Source organism: Oncorhynchus tshawytscha, linkage group LG25, assembly GCF_018296145.1.
Source record: "Oncorhynchus tshawytscha isolate Ot180627B linkage group LG25, Otsh_v2.0, whole genome shotgun sequence".
NCBI classification, from domain to species: domain Eukaryota; kingdom Metazoa; phylum Chordata; class Actinopteri; order Salmoniformes; family Salmonidae; genus Oncorhynchus; species Oncorhynchus tshawytscha.
Genome location: NC_056453.1, coordinates 12,407,298 through 12,422,332, shown reverse-complemented (window position 1 = coordinate 12,422,332; position 15,035 = coordinate 12,407,298). Strand labels below are relative to the sequence as shown.

Sequence of the window (15,035 nt, the reverse complement as noted above, 5' to 3'; positions counted from 1 at the left end):
ATCTGTTTTGTCCCACTCACTTTCTGCACCTCCTCTCTCTCATGATCTGAGAGGTAGAGAACAAGTTCAGACAAGAGGGACACGTTGTCTGCATCTTCCCCCTCAACTTAGGAGTGGTTGGTGTGCTGCTGCAGTTGAATTAGCTTGACTCCCATTGGCCCTAACACCGGGCCTGAGTGTGTGCTTTCTCTGTTCAGACCTCTTCGTCTCTCCATCCTCTCCTACTGAAATGCCATTAGTGCCTCTATCCCAGGGCCAAAGACATGGTGAGATACGTCTCCTATAGAGATGATAATGCTGGGGTTGTGCTATTGACTGTCCCCGGGCTTGCAACATCAACATATCCAAGTGTTACTGGTCTGAAATGGCTTGCTAGTTTAGCGGTGGTGCGCGCTAATAGCGTTTCAATTGTTGACGTCGCTCGCTCTGAGACCTTGAAGTAGTTGTTCCCCTTGGTCTGCAAGGGCCGCGGCTTTTTGCAGAGCGAAGGGTAACGATGCTTCGCGGGAGGCAGTTGTTGATGTGTGCAGAGGGTCCCTGGTTTGAGCCCAGGTTGGGGCATGGAGAGGGACGGAAGCAAAACTGTTACACAAATCAGACACACAACATATCCAGACAAACACACACACTGTAATCTCATTGTGTGTGTGTGTGGGGTTATAGGGGGACTGGGGTATTGCCTTTGGGGATTGTTGTCTCAGCATGTTGTGGAATGCGTCGTGAATTCCATTCCTGGTGCTCCACTTGTGGACAGCGTAGCATGTCCCAGCGTGTGTGTGTGTGTGGATGGATGGTTGGCAGCAGGTGGGCAGGCATCCTATTATGTTCCTAATAATCTAGCATAATGTCAGAGAGCCTATTGTCAATGATCATATTCTTAGTCCTAGAACCTTTTATCAGATGGGGAAAATGAGGCAAGTCCTCAGTTTAGTCCTACGGTGGATGAATTTCTGTCTCCTAGCTTCATTCTAGGCCTGTGATAGCTGTTGTCCAGGGTGTTACGTGCTGATGCTGAGCCTCCCGTAAAAAGCAAGCGTGACGAAACGCCCTGGATCAGAGCTAGGCCTGTGAGGGCAGATCATGAGGACTCCCCTTCTACCCTCTCAGCCTGTCCTCTCTGTTCAGGGCACGTCAGGGACTAGCTCCTGTGCTGTCATGTTACACTTTGGATTGTTTATGTCATGTTGCTTGTGTTGAATTAATGATGTATTGTGATGGTGTAACATGTTCTGTGGCTATTTCCTCTTTCTCCCTTTCTCTTTCTTTCTTTCTTTCTTTCTTTTCTCTCTCTTTTCTCTCTCAGGAGAGAGAGCCACTGCGTGTGATCCCACTGAAAGAGGTTCACAAAGTTCAGGAGTGCAAACAGAGGTCAGTGACTTTTTTCTCTTTAGTCACTGAGCTAGACAGATTGGCTATCGACACTGGCGGGGCGTGCCAAGGTCATAGGGGCTGGGAGGGAGATGTGGGCCATGTGGGATGCAGACCTGGCTGCCAACTGTAGCGTCCTCACAGATGAGAAGTGTAAATGAGTAGTCTAAATGTTGGATATGGACTCACAGAATTGGCTTACTGTCGTCCTTCGACGGCGACGCGCTCTCTTACGTTCACACCCAGTGATTTACGCTACTGGGACGTTTGAATGTTATTGAAAGAGGTTTTCATGTCTTTCTATCTAGTGACTTAATGCAGAGGGACAATCTATTTGAAGTGGTCACTAGCTCAAGGACCTTTTACATACAGGTGAGAACATTTCTTTCTCCAGTTAATGTCTGAATATATGGACTGAATTCCATTGAAGAGATATAGTTACTGTCCATTACCATTGGCACACAGTAACCTATTCTGTCTGTCTGTCTGTCTTCGCGACCCCTCTTCCTTCCTCTGTAGTCGGACAGTCCAGAGGAGATGCACAGCTGGATAAAGGCCATCTCTGGAGCCATTGTGGCCCAGCGGGGGCCTGGACGCTCAGCTGCTTCTGTACGTATTCAGTCTGGGGCTGGGCCTGAGCCACTGGTCCTCCATACTGGCTCTGTCTGGCACCCACAGGGTGTCACAACTTTCAACACTTTAGTTCCAGCCTTGTATTACAAGACACACCTGGTTCACTAACCAAGGGCTTGATGGTTAGTTGGATCAGGTGTGTTTGTGCTGGGCTAGAATAAAAGCCTGCACGACATGTGGGTGCCCAGGAAGAGTATTTGGAGATCTCTGCTCCGAGGGGGAGAAACTTGACTGTTTTTGCAGGGAACCATATTTGATCTAAATCCGCTGTTCCGGTTTGGCTAGAATGTCTCTTGTTAGTCTGTTTCTGGCTGTTGAAGAATAAACGTTAAGATCCGGTTTGGATGTAAACCATTCACCCACCCACCACCCCAGCTGAGAAACCTAGACACTCCAATCACAGTTCCCTGGACAGGGGTTACAGGTTTTTCATTGACAAACTGCAGGTGTAGCTTTCACTACAGTACACAAGGCAGTATTCTATCTCTACTCGACCTGGTGACGCTGCTAGATACCCCACCTCGAACCGTAACCGATGGTCGCACCCGGCACAGAATAGAAACGCCCACCTCCAAATCCAGCCACTCTCCTGTTCTCTCTCTCTCTCTCTCCACCTTGCCTCTCTCCCTTTCTTGGCTGGAGTGTCCTCCCCCCATTCTCTCTTTCTCTCTCCAAACTCCTAACTAAGCGGTGCACTACTGTGTTGTTGCAGATGCGTCAGGCCCGTCGGCTGTCGAACCCTTGTATACAGAGGTATACATTCCGCAATGGTGAATGCAGCACGTATGTGATTCCCCCGTGTCGGCCAAGCAGCTTCATTTCTGTTTTGCCAAGTAGTAGTCCTAGGTTGCGTCTGAAATGGCACACTATTCCTTAAATAGTGCGCTACTTTTGACCAGGGTGGAGCTCTGGTCAAAAGATGTGCACTATGTAGGGAATAGGGTGCCATTTCAGACACAGTCCAGTGTAGTGGAATGAAGCTTTGACTGCTTACTCCCCTCTGAAACACCCAAGCAAGCCCAGTTACTAGATAGTAGATAGACTTCCATCTCACGCTTGAGTGCTGATCATTAGCCCCTCCCCCTTCTCCATCCTAACTGTTCTGGACAGACATCCTCTAATCTGCCGTTGATTGACCAGACTAACTCGCCTGGTCCACATGACCTCACTCCTCCTTCCAGAGATCAGTAATCGACTGGTCTGTTCTTGACTAGGCTTCTTGGAAAACTCCCTCTGGCATCATTGGTTACCTTTTTCCTCAACTGATTTGAATGCATATCTAACACATTTTGTGACTTCCAGGTCAGTTTTTGGATTTTTTTTTTACCGAGTTCCTGTTCCTTTATACAGACAATGGGAAGGAAAAAAAAAAGAAAAGAGCCATCTATCTGGCCTCTTTCTATTATAGATAGACAACACTTACGTCACTGGGTTCCAATATAGGGTGGGGCGCTGTAGTGCAGTAGTCTGTAGTACAGTAACCTGTAGCTGGTATCTAGGCCCAAGGCTGGTGTTGCATGTTCCCCCACCTATCCTAGAAACACACACACACACACACACACACACACACACACACACACACACACACAGCAATCCTCAAGGTTGACCATTACAGTATATCTTCATTCATTCTTTCATTCATTCTTTGTCTTCAACATCTTACACTTACCAACTTTGAGACTTTTTAACACTTCCACATGTCTTTTAGAGTCTCTCGTTACCGTTTTGGTTTGGGGAAAGTGTGTCGAGTAGTTTGAAGCCTTTCATGCTCTCTAATGACCCAGTAATGCTGTGATTCTTGTCAACATGTCGTCGTGCACCCCCACCCCTTCAACACACACTTACGTTCTCCGAGCTCTGCCCATTTATTCTGATTTCACATCCCTCTGCCCTTCTTGTCTCGAATCTCACCCTGTGTGTCACTTTTCCCACTTTTTCACTCCCTTGCTGGAACTCGCCATTCCTCTACGGGTTTTTAGCTCGTCGTAACATCTTTTCGCTAACGTTTGGCCATCTGTTTTCTTTGTTTTGTTTCTGTCGTGTTTTTCAGAGAGTCAAATTTGACAGTGAGATACTAACATTCCCCAAGTGAGCTCTACTGTACATTCACTGTCTACTGTACCACCACTGTCTGTGCTGCCATCCTCCTCCTTCAACTACATCTGCTGCCTCAGTCTGCCGCTGCTTCCCTCCAGCTTTCTCCACTACTCCTCTTTGCTCCTGCACCACTATAGATACTACCACTGCTTCAAGTACTGCTGCTGCTGATGCTGCCCTACCTCCCTTTGCCACCCTGTGCCACTGCCCCTGCTACAGCTCTGTGACTGACCTGACTGACTCCCCTGCATCCAGTGCTTCTGAATCTGAATGACTTTGTCCCCCTCCCTACCTCTGTTCCCTCCCCCCAACACTCTGCAGGAGCACAGTGACCACACCCCCTCCGCCTTCTACTGTAGCAGCAATCAGGCGGGACCCCCGTCCCTCGCTCGCCCATCCAGGCAGAGCTCCCCTACCACCAGCCACAGGGGGGCCCGGGCCCTGACCTGGGACAGCCAGGACTTCTTGGGCCTGCTGCCCTGGCGAGGCCACCAGGGGCCACCACCACCGCACCGCTCCCGCCTCTCTCTCCAGGAGACCCCTCGCCTGTCCAAGTGAGCGCCTCGTCCTGTTACCCCACCAATGCCCACCAGGAGGAGCTGTCGCCATGGAGACGGCGCAGCAAGGTAGAGGGCGACCAACCGGAACTCTCCTCCCTCGGCTTCGAGGACTCAGACCTGCATGTCAGCCAGGTGTGAGCCTCTAACCCTGACCCCTCCTGTCAGGATTCACACTGACAGAAAGGGGACTGGACATAGTGGACAGTCATCAACAACGACAAGAGGAAAGCCAATCAAACGTGACCAATCAGCGCCAACCTGGCCCTCAGGAAGACAGGAAGTGGTCCCTGGCTGTGACCGTTGATCGTCTACTCTCCCCTGTATCCAGACCTTCTCTTAACACAGCAAATGGCGTGACGTTTCAGGGCACGGAGATGCCGTCAGATGTTCTATTTCAGTCTCTTTCGTTGTTGATATTTCTGTTGGGTGTTGCTCTTTCTCTCTTGTTGTTGGTATTGTATGATTCCTGGACATCCTCCCCTCTCCATTGGCTCAAGAGGTTACAAGAGGTGGACTGGGTTGGCTACTCTGCTGAGAAATTCACAAATCATTTTTTGTAATTATTTCCCACTCCACTTCCTCCTCCCAGACGTCACTTGATTTACTGTTATCAGGGTTGTTGGAACTAATATATTTTTAAAAAAGGGGCTAGATGTTATTTGTGTTCATAGTTATGTAAATGAAAAAGTTGTAACTGGTGTCAATGAGACAACCCCACTCACACACAAAAACATACACGCGTGGTGTAGACTTGTGTGTACTTTTAACATGACCATTTGAGTTTCTATCCAAAGCAAGCCGTTGTTGAAGCACATCATGAATCCTCATCGCATCCTAAAGATAACTTTTAGCAGATGAATTTCCCTGCAGCTTTCTTATTTTCAGCTACGGTTTTAGAAAGGAAGTGGGTGTTACGTGTTTTATATTTCTGTTTCTATTCATCATTTAAAATAGATACCTTTGAGTCCTTCTGTTCATATGAGAGTTACACCTGTTGTGTTTTAGACTCTCTCTCTCTTTCTTTCTCCCTCTCTCTCTGTCAACCACACACACACACACACACACACAGTCACACCTCTGTTTTTTGTTGTCGTTGCCAAATGAAGTCCTGCGCTGTATTGTATGTGCCTGCCAATGTTAGCATGCATTTGAATAGAGACTTCTCCCTCTGGAGGACATAAACAGGACATGTATATGTGCAACACATCTATAGGCCTCTTGGCAGGGCCTTTCAAATGGCACCTTGTGGACACTCATGTGGGCAGACAAGCTGCTCACTGCCCTTGATCTGTTTTCTGGGTGTTCCTTTGTGGTCCTCTTTTCTACTGTGCGACTATTTTACTACTTTTCCCGTATGCTGTGACAGTTTGTGTGTCTGTGGGGAGGCCTTCTGTGCCTCTCAGCCGTACTCTTCCTGTAACTTGTTACTGTGTTGCCCACCTCTACTGTAAAGCTGGTAAAGTGCCTGCGTTCTCTTTTTATAGAGAGAAGAAAGAAAGAAAAAAAGAAGATATTTTGACCCTTTTAATTGTGTACCTGATGCTCTGAATCATGGGCATTATTTATTAAGTGGAGTTTGAGAATAAATCAATGGATTCAAGTTGGAGTGACTTTGATTCATTTTTGTGTTGACTCAAATCCTTTAAATGTCTTTTTTTTTAGGTTGGACGCAGTCAAAACAGAAAATTGACACGAGTGCTGAAGGACAGAACTACAAGCCTGTGTTTTGCTCAAATATGTTTCTATTACATACAATGTCTGCTATGTTCACTTATTTTGTAACCCCCACCTTTTCCAGCATGTTATTGTAGATTGCATTTAGAGGTGTAACCCATTTTCTTTTTACAGTGTTTTTAAAAGTTGACACATCGAGGCCTGGTAAGACCAGAGGAAAGGACATGGCAATGCAGGGCTCTACTGCCACCTGTTGGCCTTCGGAACAAAGGTGAATTCCATCAGTCTGAATGATCAAGGCCACATCATACACTTTAGGATGCGTCCAAAATGGAAACCTATTTCCTGTGTAGTGCCCCAGAGCCCATACGGATCTGGTGAAAAGTAGTGCACAAAACCTCAACTTGGAGATGGCCAGTCCCCCACACTGACCAGTTGGCAGGAGCTGTCTGTTGTGACCGAGAGGTCCCTGCTATCTCGTAGTAAACCCAGCTGGAATCCGTCGTGCTCTGGGAGCAGGCCAGGCCTGACTCACTGTCACAGTGTTGTGATGTACAGAGCCAGGTATGAGGAAACAAACCCTGCTCTAAAGCTCTTGTTTGGATGGGGAACCAATTGAGAGAAAGAGCAGGGGGCTCATCATTCCAACCATGTACTAATGATGCTAGGCCCTCCTTTTCTGTCTCTATTAGTCTTACTATTACACAAACATAGGTCCAATAAAAACACTCAGAAAAAACTGCTTAAACATATTGGAACGGGTCTCAGAGTTTGGATGTTACTGGCAGGGACTTGGTGTGGCCAAAGCTTGTTGTAGCAAATTGCATTGAGGACTCAACGATTGGAATCCCTCGCCATTCCCGAGGTTCAGGTTTGAGTAACTCTGACTTTGGCTCAAACGGACATTCGTAGTGCTTCACTAGAAGTGTCCGTTCACACATAATGGGCTCTTATTGAGAAGGATGCGCTTGCCAGATAGTGGAACTCTAAAGAACACAAGCAGGAGACCCACTGGGCACAGATGTCAATTCAACGTCTATTCCACGTAATTTCACTGAAGTGATGTGGAAACAACGTGGATTCAACCAGTGTGTGCCCAGGGGGAAACGACCACTGGGAAATCTATCTATGTTGGTGACTGCAGTGAGTGAAGTTGAACAGTTGACCTCTCCTCTGATGCCACCAATGCCAGTTAAAATAAACAGTGCTGGCGGGTTGCACTTCAGGCCATCGTTTTATGTGGATGATCGTGTAAACATGAATCTTCAAGCTGGCCTCTGCTCTCATCTCGAAGAGCTCTCTAGCTGTTATCTGTAGTTACATAACAGGCTTTTTTGTTTTGTTTTTGGTCATATGGGGAACTAGCGACCTAGTCAGGTTGGACACCACAGTGTAATGATGCTATGAAGACAGCAGGTCTCTAGCCACTGATCCCAGGTCTGTCCTGCTGGCCCTTGGCTGCCAGGTCTAATTATACGCATCTGGTTCGTTCTGATCCCAGAACTGTTCTGCTGACCCATGGCTGTTTGGGCCAGGTGTACGCATCAGGTCTGTTCTGATCCCAGGCCTTTTCTAAATATTTAGGGCTAGTTGTACGAATCAGGTCCATCCTGTCAAACCCAGAGCCCTTGGCGGAGAGTGATGATGTCAGAAATGATGACATGGCCCCTAACAGAGGCCTCTAAGTGAGTCAAGGACAACATAAACAGCTGGGTGAACTCTGTAACCACAACAACGGGAGTAAACAGAGCCTTCATGGTCCGCCCCAATGTGTGTCAATGGCCGCATCCAGCTCATTATTTTCCTGGGGTGCTGAGGATTTCTCCACACTGGTCCCTGGGTGCTTAATGGACATCACTCACAATGAGAGAGTGGTTGGAGCCTGACATCTGCACAGCCAGAGAACACAGCAATCCAACCCACCCTCTCTACTTCCTCCCTCCCTCTTTCCCACCATTCCTCCTCCATTCATCTGTGTGTGTGGTGTGTGTGCGGTCACTCACACACCCACCCTACTGTTACTTAAGAGATGCTTGACTCTAGCTGTTACAATGTGATGGAGCAAAAGTGTATCTGAATGTTAGACATGCTGCCACATCTATATACTTTTGACTGGTTCTGAGAAACCCCAGACATTACAGTACATGTGACATAATATGGCCAATACATTTCCTGCTTAACTAATCACTGCTTTGCATGCCTGGCTTCCAGTTTCTTCTTCCATATCTTCTATGATGTTGCTAGACACGGCTGTTAAGCAATATGATCAATCACATGATTTAAGTTAGGATAAAGACACAAACAGCCCAATAACTCCACTACCAAAACAATGTACAAAACAAAACAGCAGTTAAATTGACCTGGAACGGTAAGCTCTCCACCCTGTCACCGCATTACTGTAATTAACTTAATTTCCCCCACGTGTATTGTTTATTTCCTGTTGTAAAAAAAATAATAAGTGCTCCCAGGTGAAATGAAAGCGAACAATAAATGTTACAAGAGATGACGTAAGTTTGACATCAATGTCACTTCGGCTCACGTTTCCCAAACCAACCGTCTACTCTGAACACCAACACAGACCTATAAACTTCCAAACTGCGCTGCTGAAGCACCCCTGCTGGACCCTTGAGGTCTCCTTGTGCAACTTTACAGTCCCTTAATCTGTTAGAAAGAGCTACACTTGCTTTGTCAGCACTTGGTAGACACTTCGAAGCTTCTTAATCAATTTAATGGACCGTACAGCAGCACTTCAGCACCCAATAAGAGAAACGGTAGAACTCAGCTGGATCATTTTACCCCACCAGTAGGGTTCAGGATAGAGGACAATGTGTTCCCACAGAATGATGGCTCTCTACAGCCAACTCTGGTTAACAAACATCCCCGAAAATTGCCAATATATTTTGTTGACAGGACAACGAGGATTGGGAGTCTTGTTCGGGGATTGTTCAGTAAAGAACATTGTCTCTCGTGGCTAATGTGGCTTTCTTTGCCTTCCAGCACCAGTGTGCTGCAGTCCACTATTAGTGTACTGTTGATCTTTCTCCCGCCAACTGCTGGTGGCTCTCGTTTCTCAGCCATAATGGGGATGTACTGTAGCACTAGCGGCAGCATGACATGCGCCAGTAACATGGAAGGTAAACAGGATATGTCCTGGACAAGGGTGGGGAACTAGATGACCTCTGGTCAAAACCCTGTTGGTTCTGCTTGTGGTGTCTGGGCTGGCAGAAATAACATTAAAAGAACATTGCAATTCAGCCATTCTGATATTCATAGTGTCTTGTCCCCCAATGAGCAGGAACGTTCTTCCTTGTCGGCATCCACAGCATTACATAAACTACAGTAAAGTTATGTTTCTTGTGGCGGGGATGTAGAGTCAACGGTGAATTGGATCAGAGCTGTGGTGATGGGAATGGGTTGAGACTCATTAGCTTTGTGGGTCCTGTGGAGTCTGTCTGTGTGTTGATGGTGGGGCTGTGAAAAGCGAGCGGGTGTGACTCATACGTACTTACTGGGACAGCCAGGTTCAGACGACATGGCGGAGGGGATGGAGAGGGGTGGAGCTCTGTTTGACTCCCCTCCAGCGTCACTCATAAACTGTGATGAGATGTCGAGGGTCCCATGGAAGGGCCCTTCCAACAACAACAAAAACACGTGAAAAATGTCATAATAATTCTCACATACGTGGTTTTCAGACATATGTGTGAAGTTTTACATAACATTTTCCCTCATGCAATTGTTTCTGGTTTTCACCTCATTTCCACACATTTATTTTTCACCAGTTTCAGCTACATCTGGTCTCCCATCCAGGGACCAACAAGAACCATCCCTGCTTAGCTGTAGAAACAAACCCAAAGTGGGACACAGGGTGCTATGTTGCTGGTATGAGTTTTTGAAACTTGCAACTGGAAAAAGGTAGCAAATGCAAGGGCTAGTATAACAGCCGTAGATAGGGACAATTGTAGGAAAGAGGGAGGCGTTGTATTTAATCGCACATCCATTTCCAAATAATTTGTTATGTGCATTTATAAATTATTTCCTTGCATTATTTTGCCTTGCTATGAATACTTTGGGGTTTATGTTTTTATTTCAATATTATTATTTTTGTTTGCAATACTAGGAATTTTGTTCCCAATTTATTTAAGCAATGAGTCACCATTGAGACCAGGGTCTCTTTCACAAGGGAGCCTTGCATACACAATTTCTAAATCAAAATGTGCATTAAAACTTAAAAAGCGGATTCACCTAGTTCGGTTGAGACCCGAGGAACCTCAAGAGTTAACCAACCTTGTGAACGGGTTTGGTATCTCATGTTTTTATGTTTGGAACAGGGAGGTTAGGGAAGTCTGAAGCTGGTGCAGTAGAGATTTGCAAACAGAAAGGGAATAATGAGGTGATCTACAGGACTTTAATGAGGACCAGCCAACCTTTTGATACAGGATGCGGTGGTGAGTATTAAACCTGTCGCCTGTGATAAATCGAAGGATGCTGTAGTAGACAACATCCAAAGGTTTAAGAGTAGCTGCAATCTGTTAAACGGTGTCACCATAGTCAAAAACTGGCAGGAAGGTTGACTGTTCAATCTGCTTCCTCCTGTCTCAGCCTCCAGTATTTATGCTGCAGTAGTTTATGTGTCGGGGGGCTAGGGTCAGTTTGTTATATCTGGAGTACTTCTCCTGTCCTATCCGGTGTCCTGTGTGAATTTAAGTATGCTCTCTCTAATTCTCTCTTTCTTTCTCTCTCTCGGAGGACCTGAGCCCTAGGACCATGCCTCAGGACTACCTGACATGATGACTCCTTGCTGTCCCCAGTCCACCTGGCCGTGCTGCTGCTCCAGTTTCAACTGTTCTGCCTGTGATTATTATTATTTGACCATGCTGGTCATTTATGAACATTTGAACATCTTGGCCATGTTCTGTTATAATCTCCACCCGGCACAGCCAGAAGAGGACTGGCCACCCCATATAGCCTGGTTCCTCTCTAGGTTTCTTCCTAGGTTTTGGCCTTTCTAGGGAGTTTTTCCTAGACACCGTGCTTCTACACCTGCATTGCTTGCTGTTTGGGGTTTTAGGCTGGGTTTCTGTACAGCACTTTGAGATATCAGCTGATGTACGAAGGGCTATATAAATACATTTGATTTGATTTGATTTGATGAGGCAAGATCTATTTCTTAAAAAGAAGCCCGCTTTAAATCGTAGCTTTTTAACTAGCTCATCCATAAGTTTTGTTAACATTACATCTTTGTCGATCCAAGTGCCCAGATATTTATAGGGGGGAACCCGGTCGATGGAAGAACCATCCAATGAATAAATATGTAGTCCATCTGATTTTTGTTGTTGTTGAGAATTAGAGAACAGCATTCTGTATATTTAGACTTGCCCGCATTAAGTAAACATATTAAACCAGACAGGGCTTTCTGTCAGGCAACAAAGTCAGATTGCAGCTCTAACCTGGTCAACAGTTGGGGCAATGGCATACATAAGTGTCATCTGTACACAGATGACTATTACAAGATAACTATTTATATAAACAGTCAAGAGAACAGGTCCCAATACCAACCCCTGTGGTACACCTTTTGTAATATCCAGGAAACTAGACTTGACACCATCAGAAATCATGCATTGTGTCCTATCTGACCATTCTCGATCATCCTATCTAGATCATTCTCAAATCACTGGCAAGAAGCCTGATCCAGGCCTATTTCAGTCAGCCTTTGACTATGACCATTGACGCTACCCATCCCTTTAGCGGGATAATTGTCATCAACAACCGCTGAATAGCATAGCGCCACATTCACATAATATTACTAAAAATATTTAATTTCATTAAATCACCCAGTGCAATATTGCAAAACACAGCTTAGTCTTTTGTTAATCCACCTGTCGTGTCAGATTTTGAAATGATGCTTTACAGCGAAAGCAATCCAAGCGTTTGTGTAAGTTTATTGATCGCATGACAAAACATTAAGTACACTTCGAATGAGGTAGCTTGTTTTAAATTTCTTGGTCCGTCTCTACACACAAACGTGACAGAAGATCCCACCACAACAGGACCAAGCAGCGTGCCCAGGAGGAGATGGCATCCTGGACTTGGGAGGAGATCGAGGAGAGAATATCCTGGACATGGGAGGAAGACTTGGCAAGACACGAAAGCCTGCCGTGGAAACAGACGACAGGAGAGAAGGGAGGACAGCGACGACGCCGAGGTTCACGGCCAGGGAGAAAGCCCAAAAGACAGCCCTAAACATTTTTGAGTGAGGGGGGCACACGGGTTGGTCGGCGAAGCCAAGGAATAAGCCAGAGACCGTCAGGGATTCGAAGGAGGAACTCGACGAAAGATTCCGGAGAGAGGTGGTGGCGATGAGAGTGCTGCAGAACGGCCGTGCTGAGGAGCGTGACACCAGTCCGGTGTCATCTACACCAGTTTCACGCATCTGGCCTCCCCAGTCCGGTACGTCCTGTGTCTCCTCCACGCACTCGCTCTGAAGTGTGTGTCACCGTTCCGGTACAATTTGTGCTGGTTCTACGCACCAGGTCTCCAGTGCGCCTCCACAGCCCAGTACGTTATGTGCCAGCTCCCCGCACTCGCCGTGCGGAGTGTGTCATCTGTCCGGGACCATTTGTGCTGGCTCTATGTATCAGGCCTCCCCAGTTCGGCGCCGGTGCCCAGTTCAGGCACGGCGTCCATTCCTGCTCCATGGCAGGAGTCTTCCTCTGCACCAGTGCCCAGTCCAGGCACGGTGCCCAGTCCAGCTCCATGGCCGGAGCCTTCCTCTGCGACGATGCCCAGTCCAGGCACAGCGTCCAGTCCCGCTCCAAGGCTGGAGCCTTCCTCTGCGCCGGTGCCCAGTCCAGGCATGGCGGCCAACTCAGCTCCATGGCCGGAGCCTTCTTCGGCGCCGGTGCCCAGTCTGGGCACAGCGTTCTACCTGGCTCCATGGCCGGACCCGTGGTCTGGGCGGGTACTTTGCCCCGCACCGGAGCCGCCACTGACGCTAGATGCCCACCCAGACCCTCCCCTATAGAGTCAGGTTTTGCAGCCGGATTCCGCACCTTTGCGGGGGGGGTACTGTCATGCCCTGACCATAGAGAGCCTTTTATTCTCTATGTTGGTTAGGTCAGGGTGTGACTAGGGTGGGTTATCTAGGTTGTTTTATGTCTATGTTGGCCTGGTATGGTTTCCAATCAGAGGCAGCTGTTTATCGTTCTCGCTGATTGGGGATCATATTTAGGCAGCCATTTTCCCACAGTTTTTTTTGTGGGATCTTGTTTTTGAGTCAGTGCATGTTGCACCTCAGTACCGCACGGTCGTTGTTTGTTTCTTGTTTTGTTTTAAGTTTCACATAATAAAGATGTGGAACTCCATTCACGATGCGCCTTGGTCCGTCTCTACACACGAACGTGGCAAGCCTAAATAATGTCAGGAGTAAAAATTAGCTTAACAAGTCAGATAATAAGTTGCATGGACTCATTGTGTACAATAATGGTGGTTAGCATGATTTTTGAATGACTACCGCACCTCTGTACCCCACACTTTCTGTAAGGTCCATCAATCGAGCAGTGACTTTCAGGCACAGATTCAACCACAAAGACAAGCGAGGTTTTCCAATGCCTCACAAAGAAGGGCATCAATTCGTAGACATATATTTTTTTAAGCAGATATTGAATATCCCTTTTAGCAACGGTGAAGTTATTAATTACACTTTGGATGGTGTATCAATTACACCCAGTCACAACAAAGACACAGGCATCTTTCCTAACTCAGTTGACGGAAAGGAAGGAAACCGCTTATGGATTTTGCCATGAGGTCAATGGTGATTTTAAACCAGTTACAGAGTTAAATGACTGTGATAGGAGAAAACTGGGGATGGATCAACAACATTGTAGTTACTCCACAATACTAAACTAAACTTTAAATAAAAAGAAAAGGAATATAACTAAGCACAGGCAAAGTCCTAAAGGAAAACCTGGTTCAGTCTGCTTTCTAGCAGACACTGAAAGACAAACCCACATTTCAGCAGGACAATAACCTAAAACACAAGGCCAATAATACACTGGAGTTACTTACTAAGACGACATTGAACGTTCCTGAGTGGTCTTAGTTACAGTTTTGACTTAAATTGGCTTGAAAATCTATGGCAATACTTGAACATGGCTATCTAGTAATTACCAACAACCAACTTGACAGAGCTTGGAGAATTAATTAAAGAATAATGGGCAAATGATTGTACAATTCATGTTTGCAAAGCTCTTAGAGACTTACCAAGAAATACTCCCAGCTGTAATCGCTGACAAAGGTGATTCTAACATGTATTGACTCAGGGGGTTTAATATTTATCTCATCAAAATATATTCGTGTTTCAGTTTCCATTAATTGTAAAAACAAATCGAAATTCTCTTCCACTTTGAAACGACAGAGTATGTTGTGTAAATGGCAACAACAAAAAATAACTATTAAATAAATGTTAACCCCACTTGGTAACACATCTAAATGTGGAAAAAGTAAAGGGGTGTGAATACATTGTGAAGGCGCTGTAATACAGTACATGTACTGCATTACACTTTGATTCAGTCGACTCTGACAATCGTTGATGCCCTACTGATCTAGGGTTGATGTTCCTGGTTTTCTGTAGTGGCATCCTAGAGAAGCTGGTTACGATCATATGTCACCATTTCCTGTCACAATCTGTCAAATCCGACAAGTGAT

At 46.4% G+C, this 15,035-nt stretch overlaps 1 protein-coding gene across 4 annotated transcripts in view; it reads left to right on the top strand.

The window, feature by feature from the left end:
* The window catches only part of plekha1b (pleckstrin homology domain containing, family A (phosphoinositide binding specific) member 1b), a 37,323-nt gene extending 31,065 nt beyond the window's left edge, over positions 1–6,258 (top strand). For 2 of the 4 annotated variants that reach the window (XM_042305946.1, XM_024387682.2), the window contains exons 9-12: positions 1,304–1,368; positions 1,677–1,740; positions 1,888–1,977; positions 4,420–6,258. In XM_042305946.1, the coding sequence (XP_042161880.1) occupies positions 1,304–1,368; positions 1,677–1,740; positions 1,888–1,977; positions 4,420–4,656 (456 nt within the window). In that variant the 3' untranslated portion in view covers positions 4,657–6,258. Of the gene's footprint in view, positions 1–1,303; positions 1,369–1,676; positions 1,741–1,887; positions 1,978–2,713; positions 2,785–4,419 lie in introns of all 4 variants that reach the window. The other 2 variants (XM_042305948.1, XM_042305947.1) reach the window with 2 other exon arrangements.
* The last annotated feature ends 8,777 nt before the right edge of the window (positions 6,259–15,035 follow it).